General features: G+C 43.5%; 1 protein-coding gene across 1 annotated transcript in view; it reads left to right on the top strand.

Moving 5' to 3' along the window:
* Positions 1-27114, top strand: part of rhbdl3 (rhomboid, veinlet-like 3) — a 213737-nt gene that overhangs the window by 148588 nt on the left and 38035 nt on the right. The window contains exon 6 of the mRNA XM_084318088.1: positions 25590-25702. Coding sequence (XP_084174214.1) covers positions 25590-25702 — 113 coding nt within the window. The remainder of the gene's footprint in view (positions 1-25589; positions 25703-27114) is intronic.

The following is a 27114-nucleotide window of genomic DNA, read 5'->3' on the forward strand; positions in this document are numbered from 1 at the left end:
AAAAATATCTAGTATAAAGCATGTGTCTCCGTGTGCACCTACCACATAGACTTGTCCTCCGTACGCAGCGACTCCCACTCCGCCACGCCTGCTGCTCATGGGGGCGATCAGAGTCCACTGGTTAGTGTCTGGGCTGTAGCACTCAGCTGTGAACACACACTCCGCCCCGTTGAAGCCACCACAGATGTAAACCTGTAATAAGAAATAATATTCAAATTTAGTTTATATATTCCATTTTATTTCATTCTACTTTAATTGTCTATTTGTCTGTTAACTAGGGGTGTGAATCACCAGAGGCCTCACGATAAGATACTATCACGATACGATAGTATTGCGATACTAAATATATTGCGATATGCTGAGTATTGCGATATTAATATTGCGATATATTGTGATTTATTACCTTTTTTCAACTGCAAAGTAAAACTTTGTCAACATGTTTTATCTAATAAAATAAAGTTCAGTGTGTTCATCTCACTTCAATAATTTTTATTGCAGAACATGGTATTTTCTTAAGCAGACAGATGTAAACACTGTAATCTGTGTTGCATGTACCTGACAAACTGAACTGTTTGTATTACAGTCATATTCCAACTTAACTGAATGCACATGTGTGCGTGTGTGTGGACTACTGTACTATTACAGGTATTGAAATGAACAATGCAAGATCCTTATACAAAAAAATTAAAATAAAAGAATAATTTTTTTTTTTTTTTTTTTAATAAATAATTAAACATCGATACTTGGCGTCCCTGTATCGATACAGTATCGCCACGCAAAGTATTGCGATACTACTATGTATCGATTTCCCCGCCCATCCCTACTGTTAACCCTTTCACTGCCGCACTACAAAAACGGTTAACCCTTTCACTGCGACAATACACGTAAGGTTAACCGTCGGCGACTGTCGGTTGTGTGATAGTAAAGGCTTAACCTTCTGGCGTGTGGCAGTGAAAGGGTTAATGTTGATGCACCAAAGGACCAAGACAAATTCCTTGTATGTGCAAGCTTACTTGGCAATAAAGACATTTCTGATTTCTGATTCTGAATGATACCAATCGCTTAGTTTTTAATGTGAACGTTCCTTGGGTTCATCTACCACACGTGTGTTCCTCAGTTCCACCCACCTTGCCGTTGAGGGCTGCGGCACCGGCGATGCTCCTGCGCTCCAGCATGGGTGATATCACTGTCCACTGGTTGGTTTCAGGCTCGTAGCGCTCGGCGGTGTTCAGTCGCACGTGTCCGTCGCACCCTCCCATGGCGTAGATACAGCCGTCCAATGCGACCACGCTGACGTAACAGCGGCGTGAGTGCATGGGAGCCGCCTGCAGCCAGCTGCGAGTGACGGGGTTGAACCTGCGCACACTGCTGAGACACCTTATGCCGTCAAAGCCTCCGACGCAGTAGACCAGACCGTGGAGATAAGCGCTGTCATGGTAGGCCCGGGGACTCTCCGCCTCAACGCTCACGTCCATCCATCCACCAGCTCGGATATCGTAAGCCTCCATGCCATTGGTCAGGCTGCCGCCACTAACGCCTCCGATGGCCAATAGGACCTCCTGGGGCAGGCGTGGGCGCGTCAGGGGGTTTGGGAGCCTGTCGGAGCCAGGGGGTTTCAGGACGCTGAGGATGAGGGCCCTGCAGTCGTCGCTGTCCCTCACCACAGGGTTCTTCAGGACATTGTTCAGGAAGTAGTCAGGCCTCATCAATCCCATGCGAACCTGGGAAGAGACAAGCAGACAGTGGGTACAACTTAGACAGTGGTTGTAGACGTGAGCAGCTTTTTTTTTTTTTTTTACTTAAATTTTTATTAACATTTATAGACAAACAACACTTACACAAAAATGGATCCCATAACACAATATGAAAGAATGCAGTGAACATAAATGGTTACATGAATAGCATTGTTGGTTATATGTTTCCACTACAGTTGTTTTTCCAGGCACTTAATACAAAGACTGATTGTATACCGCCCTTGAACAGGTATAGACAAATTTAATACCTACTCAAAAGGATTAGATACTGACTAAGGCAAATATGTATGGTATGGGTCCAGTGACCCTCCTTGAATTTCCTTCTTCTCTTATCCTTCGCCCTTTCTATTTCTTTTATACTAAATTTCTCTTTGCCTTTTGATTCACCCATTTACAAACCACATCTTCCTTGATTATTAATACAACATTGTTAAACAGACATAAATAATAAAGTACAAAAAATGTAATACAATTGTAATGCCCAAAAAAAATAAAAAATAAAATAAGAAAATACTAACTAAGTCAAAAGTGTGTGACATGGGTTCAGAGACCCTCCTTGAACCTCTTTCCTCCTTTACCCTTCGCCCTCTTGTGATGCATTTGGTTCTTCCTCTGTGATGTCGTTTTCGTTCCCCTTGTAATCCTCCCACTTTCCCCATCTTTCTCCAAATTTCTCTTCCTGTAACCTCAGCATGTGTGTTATCCTCTCCATATCCTGTATCTCCTCCACTATTCCTATTTCCTACCCATTGTGCTATTGTCGGTGGGTCTTCTTTGTACCACAGTCTTGTTATTGCTTTTCTGGCCGCTATCAACATTATCTTTATTAAATATTTGTCCCCCCCTTGTATTCCCTCGTGTGTCAGGTCTCCTAAGTAAAGCACCAATCCTGTTTGTGGTAACCCGTATCCTAATATTCTGATCATTGCCTCCCCTAACTCCTCCCAATACCCCTTCAGCTTCTGACATCCCCAGAATATGTGCATGTGATTTGCCCCCTCCTTCCCACACATCCTCCAGCATGCTCTTTGTGTTGGTGCATATTTTCCCTTCAGCTCTGGGGTTATAAAGAATCTGATTATGTTTTTCCATCCAAACTCTTTCCATATCCTCGATCCTGTTGTTGAATGTTGCACCTCGCATATGTTCCCCCATTCCTTCCCTGTTATTCCTATCTCTAGTTCTCTCTCCCATTTCTCCCTTATATAATCGGTCGTGTGTCCCTTGCTGGTCATTATAGCCCGGTACAGTGCTGATATTACCCTTCCTTTCCCTCCTTCGTATGCCCTTACTATCATCCTAATTATTCCATTCTGTTCTTCTTCCTTGTCCCCTCTTATTTCTTTATTATAGTAATCTCTAATCTGTAGATATCTGAAGTGGTCCTTGTTTTCTAGTCCAAATTTCTCCTTTAATTTTTGTAGTGTTTGCATTTCCCCCTTCTCTATCATTTTGCATATCACTGTTGCCCCCCTCTCCCACCTTCTGAATCCATGGTCCAGCCTCCCTGGTTTGAATCTCTTGTCATGTGCTATCCATCTCAGAACCCCTGACTGCTTCTCTAATTTGTGTGTTTTTACTACTCTGTTCCATATGGTCAAGGTGCATTTGGTGATAGGATCTAACAGTCCCTCTTTTTCTTTGAACAGTTCCCTATCTCCCACCAGAGCTTGTACCTTGTATCCCTCCCCTTCTTTTTCAATGTCTTTCCATCTTGCCTCATATTTGTCGTTACACCAGCATGTCACTGCTCTCAGTTGCGCTGCATAATAATAATCTTGTAGGCTGGGTACTGCCATCCCTCCCTCTTCCTTTGGTAGTTGTAGTGTTTTATATCTGACCCGTGGTCTTCTCCCCGCCCATATGAACCTCGATATCAGTCTGTCCCACTCCCTGAATTGATTCTGTGGTATTTGTATCAGTAGTGACTGGAACAGGTACAGTAACCTTGATAATATGTTCATTTTAATGACCTCTATTCTTGAATTGAAGTCCAAGGGCATTACTGTCCATCTCTCTAAGTCTCTCTTGATGTTCTGATTTATCTGTGTATAGTTCGCCTCAAACAGTTTCCCCACCCCTCTCGTGATGTTCACCCCTAAGTATTTAATCTTGTCCATGTCCCATCTTATCCCGTACTGTTCCCTAATTTCCGTCGTTGGGGTATAGTTCCATGCTAAGGTCTGTGTCTTTGTCACGTTTAGTTTGTATCCTGAGTAGTGGCCATATTCCTTCAGTAGATCCATCAGTGCCGGGAAGCTCTTGTCTGGTTGTCTCATGTATACTATCACGTCGTCCGCAAATAGGCCTAGTTTATATTCCGTTCCCTTTATCCTTACTCCCTTGATGTCCTCGGTCTGTCTGATCAGTTGCGCCAGTGGTTCTATGAAAACGGCGAAGAGCGTTGGTGAGAGACAACATCCCTGTCTGGTAGCCCTCTCTAATCTGATTCTATCCGTCAGGCTGCCATTCACCTTAACCCTCGCTGTCGGTTCTTGATATAGCGCCTTGATCATCTTCATCGCCCTCCCGTTCAGTCCGAACCTCATCAATGTTTTATATAAAAATGTCCAGCTCACACTGTTGAATGCTTTTTCTGCATCTAGGCTAATCAGTACCGCGCTACCACCTTGTTTTTGTATCTCCTCTACTATGTGTAATGTCTTTCTCACGTTGTCCTGTGTCTGTCTCCCTTTAATAAATCCAGTTTGATCTTCATCTATAATGTCTGGCATAAACGTCTCAAATCTCTTTGATATTATCGCTGTATACATCTTGTAATCCACGTTGAGTATGGACACAGGTCTGAAACTACTACATAATTCTCTATCCTTCCCTTCCTTCGGTATCGTGGTGATTATGGCTTCCTTCCACGAGGGGGGGGGGCATTTTGCCCTCTTCCATCGTGTGTCTGAACGCCGCCCCTAACATGGGTGCTAATTCCGTTCTAAATGTCTTGTAGAATTCCGATGGGAATCCGTCGCTCCCCGGAGATTTGTTGTTTTTAGCTCTACTAATTGCCTCTTCCAGTTCTCGTTCCGTAATTATTTTATTTAATTCTTCATTCTGTTCTTTCCCTATCGATGGTAACTCTAGCTTCTCCAGATATGCTTCTATTTCCTCTTCTCCCACTGCTTTTGGCTGTGTGTATAGTCTCTCATAGTATTCTCTAAATGTCCTCTCTATTTCAGCTGGGTCTCTCAATATTTCATTAGTCTTTGTATCCCTTATTGTGTGTATCGTGTTCAACTTCTGTTGCGTCCTAATTCTCCTAGCCAACAGTCTGGTCACTTTTGGTCCCCCCTTCATAGTACGTTTGTTTCATGAACCTCGCTTTCTTTTCTATTTCCGTCAATAATTCCCTATTTATCCTGGCCTTTACTTCTTTGATTTCTCCGAGCGTTTCCTGTTCTTTTGATATTTGGTGTCTCCCCTCTAGCTTCTTCAGCTTCCCTATCAGATTGTGATATGTCTCCGTTCTGGCCTTCTTCAGCATTGCTGTCTTCTCCATCAATTTCCCCCTTATCACCACCTTCAGTGTGTCCCATAGAATGTTCGGATCTACCGCCCCGTTGTCATTTTCTTCCTTATACCTGGCTATCTCCTCCTTGATCTGACTCACCACCCCGACGTGAGCAGCTTTAAGTACCTGGGGGTCCACATCTCAGAGGATCTGACATGGACAACACACATAGACTCAGTCGTAAAAAAGGCGAAGCAGCGCCTCTACCACCTGAGACAGTTAAGGAAGTTCAGAGTATCGGAGAAGATACTCCAGTCCTTCTACTCCGGAGCTGTAGAGAGCATCTTGACTGGAAACATCACTGCCTGGTATGGAAACAGCAAGGCACAGGACAAGAAGGCCCTACAGAGAGTGGTGCGCTCAGCTGAGCGTACTACGGGTATTGCACTACCACCCCTGCAGGACTTATATAACAAGAGGTGCAAATCCAGAGCCTGCAGAATAATGAAAGACCCTCACCACCCCAACAACAGCCTGTTCAAGCTGCTGCGGTCAGGCAAACGCCTGCACACACCAGCAACTAGGACAGAGAGACTTCGGCTCAGCTTCTTCCCCCAGGCCATCAGAGTCTTGAACACTGAACTCTCCACACACAAGCACACATGAACACACACACAACACACATACTGCAGGGCTGTACGCTAAGCTTTTTCACTAGGGGCACACTTGCCCCTAAATGAGAAATTTAGGGGCAAAAAATATTTTTTAGGGGCAAATTTTTTAATAACAATTTTACCATTATTAAAAAAAATATGTTCCTCCTGCCTCATTACTGTGGTCCTTTTATTTAACATTTAAGTGCGTTTGTTTTCAGGTTTGTATCTTTTATAATGAACCAACTGAGAGTGTGTAAATCACTAATAGAACAAAAACAACAAACTGTGTGTGTGTGTGCGCGCGCTTGTGTAGTGCTCCTTGAATGAGATCATCACAACACACACACCATTAATCAGGAGGAGAAGAAACTCTGCATACATTTGTTTCACAATGAAAAGTGCTTTAGAAATCAAATGAATTATTATTATTGTAAATAACCTCATGAAAGGTTTATTATTTGTATGGGTAATTACCTGCTTCATATTTGTGATGTTACTGGTTTCAGTGTGTGCCTAAAGTGATCAATGTGTTGGGCCGTTTATAGAGATCTATGCCAATTAATGTTTATGTATATCCGGGACTTTTTTTATATAAGAATTGAGAGGTATTTGTATATATGACCTTTATTTTGAAAACTGTTGCAACGCAACCTTATTTACATTTGCGCTTTTGACAGTGAAATGTTCAGTCCAACTTAGCTCGAAGGAAAGACTAATAAAAAAGGTTTAATTGACCCGTATGAGGCTCTTACGGTAGGACTTTGATTGTTTATAGAAGTGGAATGTAATACTATGCAAAACGAGAAATAAACAGTGATTTTACCAGCAGTCATTTCATTTCATATACGGGGAACCGACTATTATTAGTATTATATTATTTGCATATCGTCTCATTATTAGATAGATAGGTTGATACTTTATTGATCCGCGGTGTCAATCTAAGTAGACAGTATTTCACGTCCTAATAGTGGGGTACTCACGTAATGCATGGCTGATCCTGAACGTTAGAAGTTTCCGTGTCCCCGTCAATCAATCATCACATCATCACGTCAATCATCATCATCTTATCATCTCTCCACATCGGACGTGGTTGTCATAAAATTGACTGATATCCATTATCCACTCCGTTGTTCTTGCGGAGCAAGAGCCATATTATTATTTAAAGGAAGCAGCCACATTCAGTTTCGTTTCGCTAGGAATTATGGGATTTGGTGTTGGATGTATAGACTACGCAGATAGGGACATGGTCTTTAATCGCACGATAGACTACAAGTTCCAAGTATATAGCGTGACCCAGATTCACTCCGCGCAAATCTTTTTTTTCACTCAGGCTATCGGTGATCGCAGTAAGTTCATTCATTGCCGACAGATTCTTTCATAGCACCGCGGCATTGTGTCGCACTGACAGCTCGCGTGAGTGGCGTCATCACACGCCTTGGATAATTTAGGAGTGAAATGCGAATGCAAGGCTTGAAAGCACTACTCGCAAGCCCGCCCCCAGATAATATTTACCAATCGCAACGGCCAATTAAAGGGGCAATTCGCGATCATATCATCGCAGTGTACAGGCCTGATACTGTATACACTCACACACTAACAGTCACTTTAGCACGAACACACGCTCACACCAAACGGTCACTTTACAAAATGAAAAGGTCACTTAAATTAAAAATAAAATAAAGAACGGGAGTGGTTCTTGTATAGCAATAGATGGATATAGCAAGATAGCATAAGGATATATAGTATAACTGTATTGTATAGTATAGTATTGTATAGTAGTGTATATAAGACCCAGTGCCTCATCTGTAGCTTAACACTGTATTGCACTATCGCAGGACCTTAGCATGTCTTTTACCATGCATTTTAAACTTTATGTACATTATACCTGTTATGTCTTATTCTTATTACTTGTATTATTGCACAATCGCTGCGGGCATGACCACCCGCATTTCACTGTATGCCCTGTATGCCGTGACAAATAAAACTCTTGACTTGACTAGACGGTTTCACTGGAATTCTGTTGCTAGGGAACAGTTTGGACCCAAATGTTTGAGAACCACAGTACTAGGGAACCTAGTGTTGTTTTAATGCAATGCACAGTAATACAATTAGTTACCTTGGGCAGCAGCAAAGGGATGTGTGTTTTACGCTCCTCACAGGAGTGGTCGATCCAACGGAGGATGGCCTCGAACACCGTCTCCTCATTCTTCACGTTTAGATCATCCCTCTCGATGATGTCCACCAGTTGCTGCAGGGACAGCTCCACAAACTCCTGTGAGACACGCAGCATCTCCTCAAAGTGGCACACGATGAAGAGATAGGCCTTGCGCCTCAGGTCGGGGCAGTAGTAGATGTCCACGAACCTCCAGATGCCGACACAATTTTCCAGAGACAGCTGGCCTTCTAGGAAGTCATAGCATGCTCCTATTATGCCAGTGACGAGAAGCTGGTCTGCAGCCACCAGAAGCTCTTCCACGTTCTCTGCTGTCACCGGCACAAAGCGTGTGTATGCGTACTCTATGATGAGCTGCATCATAGCCGCGGACACCCCAGGGATAGTGTAGACTGGTTTCTCTGAGTCACTACAGCGAGTGAAGAGGGTTCTGTGGGATGCAGAGTATAGAGATATCTGATGAGTAGACAGTAAGCAACATTCTGTCCTGTGTAGTAATATATTTTCACTGTAGAAGTATAGGGTCTTAGCACAGTAGAAGTATAATATATTTTCACAGTAGAAGTATAGGGTCTTAGCACAGTAGAAGTATAATATATTTTCACAGTAGAAGTACAGTATAGTATATTTTTACAGTAGAAGTACAGTATAGTATCTTTTTACAGTAGATGTACAGTATAGTATATTTTTACAGTAGACGTACAGTATAGTAAATAAAGAAAAATAAGACAATAAAATAAAGATAATAATTAATTTAAAAGCTATTTTAAAAAGGTACGTTTTTAGCAGTGCCAACCGAGTGTGCTGAAATTAGGGCTGTCCCCGACTAAGGATTTGGATAGTCGACTTTGATTGGTCGAAATTAGCCGATAGTCGACTATGAGTCGAGTCGACTCTGAGGACCCTAGCTGGAGCCCTCATCCAATGTCACTTTGACTATGCTTGCACTTCTTCATGGTACAGCAACATATCCAAACAAATGAAGACAAAGCTCCAGACCTCCTAAAACAAACTAGTGAGACTCCTGCACAACCTTCACTTTAGGACTCACCTAACGCCAGCCCACTTTAGCAGTCTGGGATGGTTTAGGGTTGAGGAAAGGGTACACCAGCTTAAAATGCTACTGGTTTTTAAAGTACTGAAAGAAACGGTCCCCAAGTACCTAGTGAATTATTTTAATAAAGTAGGAGATGTCCACAAACACGCCACAAGAGGAAGCCCCACGGACCTGGTCCCGCCGAGAGTCAGGACATGCATGGGGAAAGATGCATTTTTTTACTCGGCTACTGTAATGTGGAATGCCCTGCCAACATTCATAAAACTCCTGAACTCCCCTCTCGGATTTAAATCCGCCCTAAAAACATGGCTCAGCAGCAACTCAAATTGGTCTTAATATGTTTTTTATCTCTTTTATCATAACTTGGCTTTTATTTCTCTTTATCATGAGTTGCTTTTAAGGGTTTGCGGATTTTCTTTTAACATTAGTTGACTGTATGAGTTGTCAGGTTAGGTGTTTTTATACTCATTTTTAGGATGTGTCCTGTCTAGTGTACATGTCCATTTGTGTTTTTGTGCCTTTTATGTTCCATGTATGGACCACAATGGAAACAAGCCTTGCGTTTATTGTGTTTTATCCATTTTTGACCAGCGTGTTAACAGTGTTATTGTTTGTCTTTTAAATGTTTGTCCTACGATTGTGTCAAAATAAAGTATTCAACTATGAAAAGATTTAGAAAAAAAAAGTATATATATATATTTTTTTATCATTCCATTTGGGCTGTGGGGTGCTTAATGTCTGAAGGAGTCAACGGAAGGCTTCTTGTCCTCTGCAAAAGCATGCAATTGGTCCACTGATGGATACATCTTGATATTTGTCTAGTCTAGTGTGTTCATTAGAGGTGAAATCCTCTTTCAGTGCCTCTGTGCCTGTTTTCTTAGGCAGTTAGCCTCTGGTATGCGTGCCATTAGCGTTAGCCACGCTTCTAGGCCTCTTTTCTTTTGGAAAGAATAATAAAAAAATAAAAATAAAATAAAAAATTATAATAATTATATATATATATATTTTTTTGCATTTGACTAAGAGGTTGGCAGTCGACTATGGCTCCTTTCGATCGATTAGTCGACTATTCGACTAATAGGGGTCAGCCCTAGCTGAAGTACAGTATAGTATCTTTTTACAGTAGACGTACAGTATAGTATAGTATCTTTTTACAGTATAGTATCTTTTTACAGTAGACATACAGTATAGTATCTTTTTACTAACCAAGTTAACCTGAACCAAGCTAACCTGAACCAAGCTAAACTTACCTGAAATAGTCGCTGCAGCCACACAGGATTGCCTTGTGGGCGTTAAACTCAGTGCTGTTGACTTTAATAACCACATCACAGAACCTTCCCTCCAGACGCAGTTCATTAAGGATTGTACAGAACATTGTTTCCTTTTCCATGTGGTGATTTTTAAATTGTATCTACAGAACATATTCAAGCTTACAGATAATTAGCCGGAAACAACAAGTGAGATCTTCTGAGAGAATTGTTGAATAGATACACAAATGTTCTAGAATGTTTGATTATGACATCATACTGTGACATCACAACGGAACATCATACTGTGACATACTGGGACATCATACTGTGACATCACAACGGAACATAATTGAGGTCTATTTGAATAATATAAATAATATGTATGATTATAATATAACATGTTAATATATAATAATGTTATATATTATAATATAATGTAATATAATAATAAAGTATAATATATTTAGCTCTATTTGAATAATATAGATATTATGTCTAAAAACAAGACATTGTTTAGAAGTCTTAAAATATATATTTTTTTATTTAAATTAAAATAAATGTAAAATAATAACGTTATTTATATAGCACCATTCATACAGATTACAGCTCAAAGTGCTTTACACAAAAAATTAAACAAAAGGATAAAATAAAATAAGAAAATAATTACAATCACTCCATAACTAAGGATGGAAATGATAAGATATTAAAAATTATAAAAACGGTAATAAAACAACTAGATAAGATAGTAAAAATAGCTAAATAAGACAAACGGTAAGACAATAACATAAGACAATAAAATAATTACAAATAAAATAATAATAAAGACCAAAAAATTTAATAGTTAAAATTATAAAATAGCAACATTAGATAGTAAACAATAAGAAAACATGTAATAACACTAAAATAAGACAAAAAAATACATAAAACAATGATAATAAAATATTTAAGTAAAAATAATATAAAGAAAGAAAAATAAGACAATAAAATAAAGATAATAATTCATTTAAAAGCTATTTTAAAAAGGTATGTTTTGAGCTGTGCCAACCGAGTGTGCTGTCCTAATGACCTGCAGGAGAGTGTTCCACAGTTTTGGGGCGTAGCAGCTGAAAGCACTGATCACAACATGTTACGTCACCACTTGTAACTCTGCTGTGGACACTGAGCACCCGGCACTATAGCAGACACAGGGATAAACAGAGGGAGGCTACTGACGCCAGTGGGTGGTGGTGATGGTGATGATGACGAAAAAGAAGAAACTATGAAAATCACTTCTTCAAAATCAATTCTCTTCTTCTTCGTTGTCATCATCATCATCATATTATTATTATTAGGCTATTATTGTTATTGTTTTTGTTGGACAAAAGTATTAACACAATGGCGCCCAAGGACGTATATATATATAGAGCATCTTGACCGGAAACATCACTGCCTGGTATGGAAACAGCACGGCACAGGACAAGAAGGCCCTACAGAGAGTGGTGCGCTCAGCCGAGCGTACCACGGGTATTGCGCTACCTACCCTGCAGGTTCTATACAACAAGAGGTGCAAATCCAGAGCCTGCAGAATAATGAAAGACCCCCACCACCCCAATAACAGCCTGTTCCAGCTGCTGAGGTCAGGCAGACGCCTGCGAACCCCAGCTACTAGGACGGAGAGGCTTAGGCTCAGCTTCTTCCCCCAGGCCATCAGAGCCTTGAACAATGAACATTGAGAGCCACAGAAACTGAACTATCCACACACAAGCACACACAAGCACACACACGACACGCACGCTGAGCACGCTCACACACTAGCAGCCACTTTAACACTCATGCCGCACACACGCACACTTATGGCCAAGAGGAAAGGCCACTTTAAATTAGTATAACAACAGGAACAGTGTATTGCACTACTAAAGCTACCTAGCATGTCCTATATGCTCTGTAAATACTATGTACAGATACCGAGATGTCACACCATGTTACCTGTTTATTGCACTGTTGTTTTTTATTGGATTCTATTATATGTTGTACCACTGTATTTTTATTGGATTCTATTATATGTTGTACCACTGTATTGCACATCGTCGCGGGCAAGACCAGCCGCATTTCATTGTATACCTGTATGCCGTGACAATTAAAACTCTTGACTTGACTTGACTTGACTATATCCGCGTTTTGATTCCATGTTTAAAGGACCGAAGGACGGATATATCCGTGGCAAGTTGTTTTGGCTTTTATTCCATTTTAATAACCTATTCACGGTCGCCGAGCTGCACTGCAGATGTACCCTACTCTTTGAATTCGACAAAGTGCATTACCGGCCAGATCCTCTTAGGGGCGCTGTCGCGATAATGCAGTGTGCCCTGTGGCTGAACGGTGCATTATTTTTTTTGACTTTCAATGGAGTTTCCAGTTAGCTGGATTCTGGATGTGCAGCCTGTAGCTTGGAATACGTTTTGGATCGCGGATTTCACTATGCAATAAGGGGATTTATCATCAGCCAATGGACATATCGATCTACCAGATGGCGATCGATAACGGGGAAATGCTCAGGGGGATCCAACCGGCTCATGGTGAGATCTTTTTCACGTAAATTACAGCCCGATCGGGCCTTGTTATGATACTCAATCAGGTGATCAGCGTATGTGGCTATTTAAACGTTTGGCCCTTCCTGAATCTGCAGCAGCCGACACGGAAGTGAAAGCGCTAGGGAAAATATACACGCGGACGGGCGAGACAAATAATAATGACGACTAGTAGTCAGCCTCCTAAAAAAAACAAAGCTAACACGACTCACAAAAGTTTCAGGTGACTTTTCTGAAGGGAAAAATGGGACGAATGGAAAATGGACTACCTCAAACGCCACCTTCTGAACAAAACGCACCAGAATGCTTCTGGAATTTTACGGAGACGTAATAGGGTTGGACTTGGAATCGGTGAGTTGCTGCAGAATGAAGAGGAAAGACGCGACAGGAATGAGCAGTTGCAAAAGAACAGATCTGACAGCCAGCAAGCGAAAGTGCTCATTGACAATGTTCCCCTACTCGGCATACAAATGAACGCATCGATGCTGTCTGTTCAACAGATCCATGATCATGTGGCAAAATATGTGAGTATCCCAGAACACTGGCCGAGCAAGAACTATGCCTTTGAGTTTGTGAAGTCAATCAATGCAATTGTACAGAATGAGACTATGTGCAATATTCGAAATGCCCCGTTTCATACTTTGATAGTAGATGAGAGCACAGACATCACAGTGCACAAAATGCTAGTTCTGTATATAAAATACAGGGAGGAAAATGATGTCAACTACAAAACTGAGTTTGGTGGCATCATTCAGTTAACGTCATGCACTGCTCCAGCTATTGTTGAGGCCATCACGCAGTTTTATTCCAAACATGAATTAGACATGCAGAGAATGGTGATGCTGACCTCTGATGGTGCCTCAGTAATGCTAGGAAAGCACAATGGAGTTGCAGCTATATTGAGACGCCAAATACCACATCTCACAGAACAACACTGTGTGGCCCACAAAGAGGACTTGGGCATTGATGATGCTTGGAAACATGTGTCTTTGATGCGAGAAGTGGAAACTCTTCTTAGAAGCGTATACAACATGTTCTCCCGGTCAGCAGTAAAGAAGGGCAGATTTGAGGAACTAGCAGAGGTCCTTGATGAGGATACACTGTCATTCAGGCCTGTGTTCTGATGTGCAGGTGTTCTGATGTGCAGGTGTTCTTATGTGCAGGTGTTCTGATGTGCAGGTGTTCTGATGTCCAGTGTTCTGATGTGCAGTGTTCTGATGTGCAGTGTTCTGATGTGCAGGTGTTCTGATGTCCAGTGTTCTGATGTGCAGTGTTCTGATGTGCAGTGTTCTGATGTGCAGATGTTCTGATGTGCAGTGTTCTGATGTGCAGTGTTCTGATGTGCAGGTGTTCTGATGTGCAGTGTTCTGATGTGCAGGTGTTCTGATGTGCAGTGTTCTGATGTGCAGTGTTCTGATGTGCAGTGTTCTGATGTGCAGTGTTCTGATGTACAGTGTTCTGATGTGCAGGTGTTCTTATGTGCAGTGTGCACACAGACTAACAGAAAGGACTAAGTAAGAGCTAAGACCAGACCAGAGGAGTCTGGAAACAAGTGACTTTTTTTAAATGATGTGTATCTGAATAACAGAAAGGAGGAATGAAGCAGAGGGGAAGGTGAGAGGTTTAGAGGGAGAGAGGGAGGGAGAGAGAGAAGAGAGAGGGAGGACGTTGCTCTGTATCGTCAATGGTCAAATAAATATTTTATTAAGGAATATATGCCTTTTTGTATTATTTCTGTGTATCAGCAAAATGTGTAGATTTTTATGTTGGACATTTAAGGTGAATTATTTTTTACAAACCGCCGCTTATCAACCAACCGGTTAATCGGAAGGTGACGTATGTTGCTCAGTAGTTGCTGATGTCTGCTCAGGAGGTTTGAGTGTTTGCTCAGACCGAAAAAAAATTAGAGGGAACATTGCTGGTAATAGTGCAAATAGTTATTTATTCAATCAGTGCATGAAGCGGTTCCATCTTCATGTCTTTATTTGTAGCACACATTGCTACATTGTCATGCAGCGAACACACACATGCGAGATGGGCGACACACATAATCGGGGTCGCCGATTAAATTTCCTCTCTGCGCTTCACCCATCCAGGAGCAGACCCGGGGACCAATCCAAGTGCTCCTGTCCGTCTTTGCCAGACATAGAGACGTTGCGCCGTTGCCATGGCGTCATGTCACTTAGTAACGAGAGAAGGGCCGTGGCTACGGGGATGGCCGCCGTTGCTAGGGGAAAGACGTTATAGCTGTGAGTTTCTTCCGGTTTAAAGTAGACTAGGAAACGAAGCTGACGCGTAGACACGTTGACAGAGAGACACCAGTAAGCTGGAGCGGTGGGGGAGGGGAGGCCCTCCAACATCGGGTTGCCACAAGATCGCTAGCTTCGGCTAACAGGGAAGGCTTTTGGCTAACCACTAGGCCTCAACCATCATCGAGCTGATAGCAGGAGAGACCGGTAGAATTAAGGAATTCAATAGACTTTTCAAAGACTTTCAGAACTGTTTCCATCTGGTACGAATCTATGTTTATGGAATAAACATCAACATCAAGGGAAGAGGCAACATGTTCAAGGTAATTCTTTGTACAGGTGCATTAACGGGGTGGAACAGTGTTACAGCCAGTATGGGGAAGGTCGACTTCCGAGTAAGATAACCATCACAGATAAACAACACGACGCAGAAACTTCACGGAACCACAGGTGACGAGTTGATTACTGGCTGATAACCCTAAAAATCCAACACCCACTACAGCTCAGCAATACTAATCCTTTCCAATCCTCAACACAAACCAGTTATAATCCATAACTTCAGATAAAAAAAATATTATTAATACAATCATTGTTTTTTGTGCGCAAACAATACTCAAAAGTGGAACATACAGTAGGTTACAATAGCTTTGTCATCTCTTTGTGTCTAGAAAGAAAACATGGTCACGTGTGCATTGCGTGGACACAATGGAACCTCTCATGGGAATCTCAGATATCTGGACTGCAGCCCATTCCTCACTGACTCGTTAGCTCTGCAGAGATAGATGGGTGCTGTTATCTGGAGTGGACATGTCCTTGTGTATTTGGACAGGCCTCTGCCGCCAATCAATATCCTCCATTGTCTGCGTGTTTATAGTAGGGGATCTCTCTCTCTCTCTCTCTCTCTCTCTCTCTCTCTCTCTCTCTCTCTCTCTCTCTCTCTCTCTCTCTCTCTCTCTCTCTCTCTCTCTCTCTCTCTCTCTCTCTCTCTCTGTCTGCATTAAGCCGTGAGGGCTGGTTTGTTACTTACAACTAAAATAAATATTGGTTGTGTCTACATTTTCTCTTTTTTGTGGGGAGGGGGGTTTTGTGTTTGCTCATTTGGCGGAGGTTTGTTTTCGTGACTGCTGGGGATTTGTTTTGTGAGCCTTGTTTATGTTATTCAGCTTGACTACTGTATGAAAAGGCTGTATTTGAGGGGAATTTCAACCTAAAATTGATGGGATTATTCTCACGGCAGAGGAAAATGCTGGCTAAATGTCTAAAACAGGGGTCTCAAACTCAATTTACCTGGGTATATAAGATATATAAGAGTCTGGGTGAGGCTGGGCCGCATCAAATATTCCACAAAAAAAGTTTCAAGTATTCAAAAAAAAGTACAACTGATCCAATCTTCTCAATCTTTAGCAATAACATTTCAGAACATGAACAGTTCTTCAGAACATGAACGGTTCTTCAGGCTTCTCAGTGGTCAGTGGACTCATCCACAGCTATGGAAATGCACTGTGCATTTTTTTTATTCTATCACAAAGCTGTTTAATCAAATCACCAGCCAGTATTTCAGTTATTCTGGTTGCTGTGCGATCTGAGGGGGATTTGCTTTTGTTTGCCTTCAAACATGGTCTCCATCACTTCAGTCATACATTATTTTCAAATAGCTACCGTTTCTTGGCATATAGTCACATAATTGGTTTGGTGCTGGGACCAGGGGAGTAGCTGGGGGGGGGGAGGTTAGGATGATTCCAAGGGCCCAGCACTGGGGGGGGGGGGGGGCAGAGAACACTATTATTATCTTTTTATTTTAATATGGTTTTATTATTATCCTAAAGTAAGTTAATGTAGATGACTCAAAAGTATAATTGCCTGTATTATAAAAAAATATATAGGTAAAAACCATATTATGCGTTTTCATCAATAAATAAATGCCCCACATTTTTTATAGATTGGGGGCCCACAAATTGATTCTTTCATGGGGCCCAGAATCTCCAGCTACGCCCCTGGCTGGGACTCAGGATGAACGCATATTTTTCCGTCCATTCACCTTTGAATTGCAGTCGACTTTTCTTTTACTGACCATCTTTGAAAATGCCATATTTTTCTGCTGGCTGCCTGCTGGCAAAAATAGGCTAATAGCTACATTTATCTCACAGAGATAAAACTGGGAGCGAGTTTACTGTAGATGCGCTTTCAACTCTGCTCCGACTTGAACTGAAAGACAGAGACGACATGCAGTCCGTGAAGACCCGCCCTACTCCCCTACTCTGCCTCTGATTCGCAGACTGTGGGTGAGGGGGAAAAACGCTGACGGGACGCGTATGTGATTGGACCAGACCCGTACACACAGACAGACTGCTGCCGGACATGCAGAGCACTGCTCGCAGAGGAGAGAGATAGCGAGGATGCATTTGCTTCCACTTTACTTGATATCACTCCGGAATCACGTTTCAACCAAGTCACTAACATAACGTTGGTGTCATGAGCCTGCGCTATGGTAGCCTACAAGTGATAAAATAAATAAAACTTCCAACTCTCGCGCAACGACTCAGCAAACAGTTGCGCGCGGGCCGCATTAACACTAAACGTTGATGTCCAGTAGGGGGCCGCAAAATATCATCCCGCGGGCCGCAATTGGCCCGCGGGCCGCAAGTTTGAGACCCCTGGTCTAAAATGTCCAGGGCCTAGTTTTCACTACATATGTACCATACAGATTAGTATTCTAGGCTTACGTTTGCTTCACATGGCCTAAAAAAATATTTAGTTTTGATTGATTGACAATTTAGTCATTATGCCAATAACCCCCTGGTCGTTGCGCTGCCCTACTGTTGGTCTGAGGAGGGTATAGACTTTCACTGGGAGAGCGTAACGCGCATGGAGGTTCACGCTATCTCCCCCCAGGCCCCCTCCCTGCTGAACAGGCACCCCGACCGACCAGTAGGAGTCACTATTACAACGACCAGGACTCGTACCCCACCGGCTTCCCACCCGCCAACACTATATTGTGTTCGTAGAGACGACTGACCAAGCCATAGGTACCGCTGCCGGGAATTGAACCCAGGTCTCTGCGCTGGGACTTCTACACTACCCCGCTGCCCCTTGTTTTGATTTATGATTAAATGGATTATTCCAAAACATTATCAAATGATTGTTCTATGAGTCATTTTCCTCCTAAAATGACATAGCTTAGCTTTAACCTCTTTAACAGTCCTGCACATTTTGCATAAAACGCCTGTCGATTGCATACCCAAAGTAAATTGGAAGATATTCTTGAACCATTTATAGCACATGCATGAGTCTGGCCTCTTTTGAAAGGAAACATTCTGAATGTTCTTCCACAACAGGAAGAATCACTCTGAGTGCTACTGTAATAGTCAGGTATCGTCGTTTCCAGAATTTCATTGGCTACAAAAAAGGTCAATCATTTTCACCGTCAGAGGTGATTGGTCCGGTCGAAATCGGAGGTGGTAACCTTTTCTAAACTGACGCTCGTTGGCTGTTAGGTCTTATAACCCAAAATTGGAAGCACATAATAGGTCAAGTAGGGTGTCAATCAAACGATGGCCATCTTAGCGTTCAACCGATGTATTGGTTCAGAGACACTAAAACAGCAGGACGCCGTTAACACATTGGACGCCAGACCCGAGATAAGTTGGGTTAACTCGCCATCGTTTGAGCGCCAAACCCGAGAAAAGTCGGGTTTTGGTCGTTATTTCTTTTATGCGCTATATCCATTCATAATTCATCCATCCAGCCTGATGTTATCATTGGGAATGGCTCTGAGATCGCAAACAGCCTATACCGCCGCCTAACGCCTTGCGGCCGGTATTGCACATCATTGGAATCCCTCTGGCTTGGGATGTGCATCGATCTAAGAAGTCTGGTCCAGGTTTTCCTTCTCCGGCATGAGTAACATTTATAACACTTGGATTGGGGAGACTCGAGCACCATGGATTCATGTGTTTTGGTGTATAACGTTGGACACACGACCGCAATCAATATTTGGAATGGCGATCAGATAATTGGATTCTTCTTTTTGCAGTACATCATAGACGAGGTAAGGACTATATGTTATCAATCTTGCGTTGATCCGATGATTTTTCCGCCGCGATCGCAGCGTGTGTCTGTGTGTGTGTGTGCCGTGTCCCGTTGGCTGCTATCAAAGCACGGAGGACCGGCTTCCCCCCCCCCCCCTTTCGTGCATGCATGATGAAACATAATACCGATAATCTAGTGTTGATTTCAGATTGATTCAATAAAGCGGGAAATGGCACGATTTCTAATGAAATGCATTGAAACGCTGTTTGCTGGAGTTTTCTGGGATTACACAGGATCACTCTAAAACTATACTCATATTCACCACCGTATATAACGGAAATGTATGGATGAAAAAAAATCTGTTTTTTGCATGTTGACTGGAGAAACTCACTGACAATCAACGTGGTTATTTGATCCATAGCTAGCACTGCAAACACCGGAACTTATTCCCATTGAACAGAGCGCTGGCACACAACGGCCCAACGCCCATAGCGACCCCTGGTGCTCAAAGTGTTAAGAGTAATCATATAAAACATTTTCAGTGACATTGTTAACAGAGTGGAGAAAAAGGAGAATTACGATGATTAAGGGAGAAAGTGTGGGACAGGGAGAGAGAGACAGACAGAAAGAGAGAGACAGAGACGGAGACAGAGACAGAGACAGAGGTAGAAAGAGAGAAACTGAGAGGCCAGACAAGGCAGCAGATTATGCTAACTCCGGTCCTTTTGGATTCTGCTGGTCGGGCTGCTGCTGACTGAGTGTGGGAGGACTGTGTACATGAAGGGCATAGGATGTGTGTGTGTGTGTGTGTGTGTGTGTGTGTGTGTGTGTGTGTGTGTGTGTGTGTGTGTGTGTGTGTGTGTGTGTGTGTGTGTGTGTGTGTGTGTGTGTGTGTGTGTGTGTGTGTGTGTGTGGTGTGTGTGTGTGTGTGTGTGTGTGTGTGTGTGTGTGTGTGTGTGTGTGTGTGTGTGTGTGTGTGGTGTGTGTGTGTGCGTGCGCATAATCACACACCCATATGAGTGTTAGACTGCCTAGTGTGTGTGTGTGTGTGTGTGTGTGTGTGTGTGTGTGTGTGTGTGTGTGTGTGTGTGTGTCAGTGTCTCACAACTCTGAACGACCTCTGCCTTGCTCATAGTCATCACTGTGAAACACAAGCTGTGAGGGGATTGGGGTAAATTTGCAGGAGCCACACATCTCTCCCACATAGAGCTGCAGGAGAGAGAGAGAGAGAGAGAGAGAGAGAGAGAGAGAGAGAGAGAGAGAGAGAGAGAGAGAGAGAGAGAGAGAGAGAGAGAGAGAGAGAGAGAGAGAGAGGAGAGAGAGAGAGAGAGAGAGAGAGAGAGAGAGAGAGAGAGAGAGAGAGAGAGAGAAAGAAGAGAGAGAGAGAGAGAGATTTTATTTTTATTTTAAACACAACTTTATTTTCATACTCAGCAATCAACAATACATCAGAATGTATAACGCAAAACACAGAACAGCAAATCAAATCAAGAAAATAAAAGACAAACTTCACATCAGAACAGAACCAAAAACCAACTCCAACCCCTCCACAACTGTACACAACACCCACTTGTAACACCACATCATCTCAAACTCTGCTACATTGCTGGTCAACTGGTGCAAATTTAAATCTGTTCGCAACCTTGCCTGTACCATACATCTAAACAAGATATAGTGGTATCTACCAGCACCGAATCCTCAATCTTTTTCCTCCTGCTTAGATAAATGGCATTTTTGCCTGACCCAGCAGGAAGTTGAAGAGCTGACACTTTAACCCTCCTCTTCCTGCTGTACCTGTACCCCAAAATAAACATCTCTGGAGTAAGATGTTCATCAAACAGCACAAACATGCGGGTCAGGAACTGAAAAAAAACCAAGAGCCTGTCACACTTTAAAAACAGTGAAAAACTGTTTCCCTCTCTGTGCAGAAAGGACAGGTGTCTTCAACATCAGAATTAATCACAGAGAGTGGCGGCTAGGTGGTGCAGTGGGCAAGGCGCTCACCACCAATGCAGGAGACGCTTGGTTCGAGCCCAGCTCTCCGCATTGCTATCAGCTTGGCTGGTCGTTCATACTAATAAATTGGCAGTATTAGGGGGTGGGAAGCTGATGGGTGGGGATTGGACAGTGTGGACAGCGACTCCTACAGGTTGGTTGGTGCGCCTGCGCAGCAGAATCAGGAAGCGACGGGGGCGGCGTGCCCTCCAAACGCAGACCCCCGATGCTGAAAGATCGCGCTGTGCAGGTGAAAAGATGCGACGGCTGCTTCCTTGAGTACCGGAGGGGGCACGTGATGTAAGGCTTAGTCCACATTGCCAGCCGGCTTGTGGGAGGCATGGCCTAACAACGTTCGAGACAGGGGAGGGTAGAATTGGACGATACAAAATTGGGAAGGGGAGAAAAATAGAAAATGGGAGAAAAAAGTAGATACAAAAAAAAGAATTAATCACAGAGACAAAAGCGTTCACAGCAACTGCACCATGTAAAATTCTCCACTGTAAATCCCCAATCATTAGTTAACGGTGGTTTGTATAGTGCTCTCCACTCAGGCCTCTGAGCTTCCTGCAGGCCCAGATGAGCTTCCATGGAGTGTCAACCCTATCCTTCAGCCTGTTTTGGTTCAACACTTTACACACAGGTAATACATAACTTTGCCCACCATGGTGCTCAGCCTGCAATCAGCAGCACTGCTCACCTCTAACAGACAACCATCACATTAAAAATAGGACTAAGTTTCACCTCAGGAAAAGAATCATTTACAGCAGGAAATAACTGACCATTACAATAATCAACACACATTTCAAGTTCATTATCAGTCAGCTGCTGTTTCCAGCCTCCCAATAGGCGGCCCATCACCTTGACAGACCTTGTGCCCAGCTGTGAGGCCAGACCGGCAGCATTATCAAAAAGGGACCGCACATCTCCAGCACATTGCCCAACGTGAAGATCTTCGCCTCACACAGCCTTTGTCTCAGCGCTGGCTCGGCCCCACCCTGAAAACGAGTCCCATGAACCACCGGCTCCCTCAGAAGCCAGTACAATGAGTCACCGTCCTTCAGTCTCTCTTTCGTAAACAAGCCCCACACTGTTAATAGTCCCTTGTAGAAATGGGGCAGGTTTTCATTGTACATCCCTTTAAATCCATGAGGAACATTGGCTCAGCCAGACTTAGCCCACCACACCGCTCCAGTATGGCTCGGGCCACAGGTCTCCAGACCAGATCAGCCGGTCCTGTCAGGAGTCTCTGAATGAAACGGAGTCTGAACGCAGCTCCCCTACTTGCCAAGTTGACAAGCCCCTGTCCCTTCCTCCTTGGGCAGGAAAATGACACTCTGTGGGACCCAGTGCAACCGGTCCCAGAAGAAGTCCACCATCAACCCCCCAACCTTTCACTACCACACTACAGAAGGTTAACCTTTCACCACCACACTACAGAAGGTTAACCTTTCACTACCACACTACAGAAGGTTAACCTTTCACTACCACACTACAGAAGGTTAACCTTTCACAACCACACTACAGAAGGTTAACCTTTCACTACCACACTACAGAAGGTTAACCTTTCACTACCACACTACAGAAGGTTAACCTTTCACAACCACACTACAGAAGGTTAACCTTTCACTACCACACTACAGAAGGTTAACCTTTCACTACCACACTACAGAAGGTTAACCTTTCACTACCACACTACAGAAGGTTAACCTTTCACTACCACACTACAGAAGGTTAACCTTTCACTACCACACTACAGAAGGTTAACCTTTCACTACCACACTACAGAAGGTTAACCTTTCACTACCACACTACAGAAGGTTAACCTTTCACTACCACACTACAGAAGGTTAACCTTTCACTACCACACTACAGAAGGTTAACCTTTCACCACCACACTACAGAAGGTTAACCTTTCACTACCACACTACAGAAGGTAACCTTTCACTACCACACTACAGAAGGTTAACCTTTCACCACCACACTACAGAAGGTTAACCTTTCACTACCACACTACAGAAGGTTAACCTTTCACTACCACACTACAGAAGGTTAACCTTTCACTACCACACTACAGAAGGTTAACCTTTCACTACCACACTACAGAAGGTTAACCTTTCACTACCACACTACAGACGGTTACCTTTCACTACCACACTACAGAAGGTTAACCTTTTACTACCACACTACAGAAGGTTAACCTTCCACTACCACACTACAGAAGGTTAACCTTTCACAACCACACTACAGAAGGTTAACCTTTCACTACCACACTACAGAAGGTTAACCTTTCACAACCACACTACAGAAGGTTAACCTTTCACTACCACACTACAGAAGGTTAACCTTCCACTACCACACTACAGAAGGTTAACCTTTCACAACCACACTACAGAAGGTTTAACCTTTCACTACCACACTACAGAAGGTTAACCTTCCACTACCACACTACAGAAGGTTAACCTTTCACAACCACACTACAGAAGGTTAACCTTTCACTAGTGTGGTAAGTTCAAGTTTCAAGTTTGTTTATTATTTGTCACAACAAAATACAGAATACTTTAATGATGAAATGCTTGTTTCTGTATGAGCCCCTGAGAGTGTGCTACATACAGTAAAAAAATTGTATTAAGAAGTAAGTAAAAAGTAAGTAAAGGAATGTTCAGTCAGTATACAATACAGAGTAAAATGAGTAACAGTGAGGTGCAATGCAGAAATGAGATGAGGTACAAAACGTAGGTAGGGTGCAAATTAGGTATGAATGTAGTGCAAATCTCTTTAATAATAGATTAATATAAAGTGTGTTAAAGTGTCTAAAGTGAGTACTGATAGTTCAATGGTAGTGAAAGGGTAACCATTTGTCGTATGGCAGTGAAAGGGTTAACCTTCTGTATTGTCGCAGTGAAAGGGTTAACCCTTTGGTAGTGTGAAACATGTTAATCCACACCATAACATGCAGGCAAATGGGCGGTCGGGTGGCGTAGTGGAGATTGCGCTCGTCACCAATGCAAGAGGCTGCGGTCTCGACTCCCGGAGTCAGCATTGCCTGCGGCTTGGGCCGATCGTCTTACTAACTCGTTTGGCTGAGTTAGCGGGGAGGGAAGCCGTGGGTGGTAATCTGGCGTTGTGGACAGCGACGCCTACAGGTCAGGTCTGGGCGCCTGCTCAGCGAAGTGGTGAAGGCAGCGTGACCTCCCACGCGTTACACTTCACCAATGAGAGTCCTCGCTGCCAGGTGAAAAGAGAGCCGCTTGCTGTTTCTGCATGTGTCGGAGGAAGCATGTGGTAGACTTCAGGGTTCCCTTGTACCGACCAGTAGGGGGAACATGCGCACAACGACCAGGTAGGGGAGGGAGGGAATTGGCATAACGACTAAATTGGGATGGGGGAAAAAACATAGAAAATCAGGCGGAGAAAAAGAAGGATACAAAAATTATAATAATAATAATAATAAAATAAAACATGCAGGCAAAGGTTTGAACCATCCATGACTCAAACCGCAGTCCTCGAGCATTTCCTATGCTTGATTCATGTTGGAACAAGCCCGGCAGAAGTAGTAACTGCGTCACACTGGGGCTGGTTCCAACACATCGCTTCGTTCTGAAGCTGAGGAAATGCTCAGGTTAAAACTTTTGCCAGCATGTTATATGGTGTGGATTAACTGAGTGTCTGAGGCTTCCCGGTTCGCTTGGATGCTGCTGCATCCTCTGAACTACTAGCAAACATTTCATACCACTTAATGTCCAGAAATCCAAACCTGACTTACTGCGACTCCATTTAATCCCACCTCACCGAATGATCGAGCCCCCCCCCCACCCACCTCTCTCTCTCCCTCTCTCTCATACAGTACCTCTCTTTCTCTGCTTCCTTTCTCCTCTCCCAGTTTATCTGTATTTTATTTTATTTAATGTATTATTATTATTATTATTATAATTTTATTTGTATATGTAAAAAGAAAAAAGAAAGAGAGAGAAAGAAGTTGGCGGGACAAAATATCCCAAGTTGATGCTGGAAAATGTCATTCCGTGTGCACCCGAATGGGCTAGAGATGTACATTCAGATGAAATTACTGTTGATGTGCCTAACTTCTAATAAAATATTAATGAAAATCCCTTTAAGACATTGTTATATTGTGGCCTTTGCGATTCTTTCATATATTTAGACATTCTTTCATATTTGAATATCATTATGAGTTTGATGTATTGTTTGGTCCTAATATTTGTGTGTGTGTGTGTGTGTGTGTGTGTGTGTGTGTGTGTGTGTGTGTGTGTGTGTGTGTGTGTGTGTGTGTGTGTGTGTGTGTGTGTGTGTGTGTGTGTGTGTGTGTGTGTGTGTGTGTGTGTGTGTGTGTGTGTGTGTGTGTGTGTGGTGTGTGTGTGTGTGTGGTGTGTGGCAGTAATGAGCACCTGGGTCTGAACATGGCCATGCAGCTGCTGGTGGGGGTCCCTCTAGAGATGGTGCATGGAGCGCTGAGGATCGGACTGGTCTATGTGTGTGGTGTCCTGGCAGGTGGGTCTACACACTCACACACACACACACACACACACACACACACACACACACACACACACACACACACACACACACACACACACACATTCACAAGCACTTTCCACAACCACTATACTATCCATTGTACCCACACTTTGACAGCCCATTGACAGCCCCCCCCCCCCCCCCCCCCCACACGCACTCACACACACACACACACACACTCACACACACCACACACAGACCACACACACACACTGTCACCCACTCACACACACATCCCTTTAAGTCCAGTGACGTTATTCCATCTGTGTTGAACCCCCATAGGCTTCAGCCAGTGTGTCGGGGGACACTGGCTATTGGCACAACATGCGTGTGTGTGTGTGTGGTGTGTGTGTGTGTGTGTGTGTGTGTGTGTGTGTGTGTGTGTGTGTGTGTGGTGTGTGTGTGTGTGTGTGTGTGTGTGTGTGTGTGTGTGTGTGTGTGTGTGTGTGTGTGTGTGTGTGTGTGTGTGTGTGTGTGCGTGCTTGTATGTTTGGGGACAGATGGCCCTGCATTGTGTGTGTGTGTGTGTGTGTGTGTGTGTGTGTGTGTGTGTGTGTGTGTGTGTGTGTGTGTGTGTGTGTGTGTGTGTGTGTGTGTGGTGTGACTCTGTCAAAACAACAATCGCTGTCCGTGGTGCTGAACATTAACCAAGTGAGCACGGCGCACTGCGCAGCCAGCCAGGCGCCGCAGGAGCAATAATAAACACACTATCTATTCCAAAGACGGTGGAAGAACACCGAAGGTGGTCTTGCGTTCAGGAGTGTGGAAATAAACTCCTTCATGACAACATGAATGTCCAGTGAGTCCAAAACCTCCTGATGCAGCAAGGCCAGGTGAGTGAGTCTCTTCTGGGTAACTGTGTTACGCAGCCAGGTTTTCAGGCGACGGAGCGCCGAGAAGGATCTCTCTGAGAGGCCACGGAGATGGGCATGGAAAGACACAGATGGAGAGGAGATTTTCCACGTCTTTGAAGAGTCCTCTTGTTTGCATGTTCAGGTTGAACATATACACAGCGAGTTCGTGAACAGTGCAAAAGTCCTCATCCTTCGTAAGGTCTCCAAGCATCCTCATTTGCATGTGAAGACCAGAGACATCTATATTTCCTGGCAGCTGGAGAGATCTCAGGTCTTCCTCTGTGCCAACTGACCCCTTAGCAGCAGCAAGCAATGTTTCCTCCCTGCTTGAGGCCATTTCCATGCCACTCTGGTCAAAACGGCGCTTTATTTCACTCTGCACAAGATCAAGAGCTTCAAAAAACCCTCTCCTCCATGTTGCCACTCCTTTTGTTGGTACAACATCTTCAGCCTCTGTTGTGCTGCGGAATCGGGACGGTGTCTTGCTGACCCGGCTGCCAGTGCCACAGGGTCAGGCATCTTGAGGTCATG

This window comes from Notolepis coatsorum (assembly GCF_963971535.1).
Source record: "Notolepis coatsorum genome assembly, chromosome: 7".
Classification (NCBI taxonomy): Eukaryota; Metazoa; Chordata; class Actinopteri; order Aulopiformes; family Paralepididae; genus Notolepis; species Notolepis coatsorum.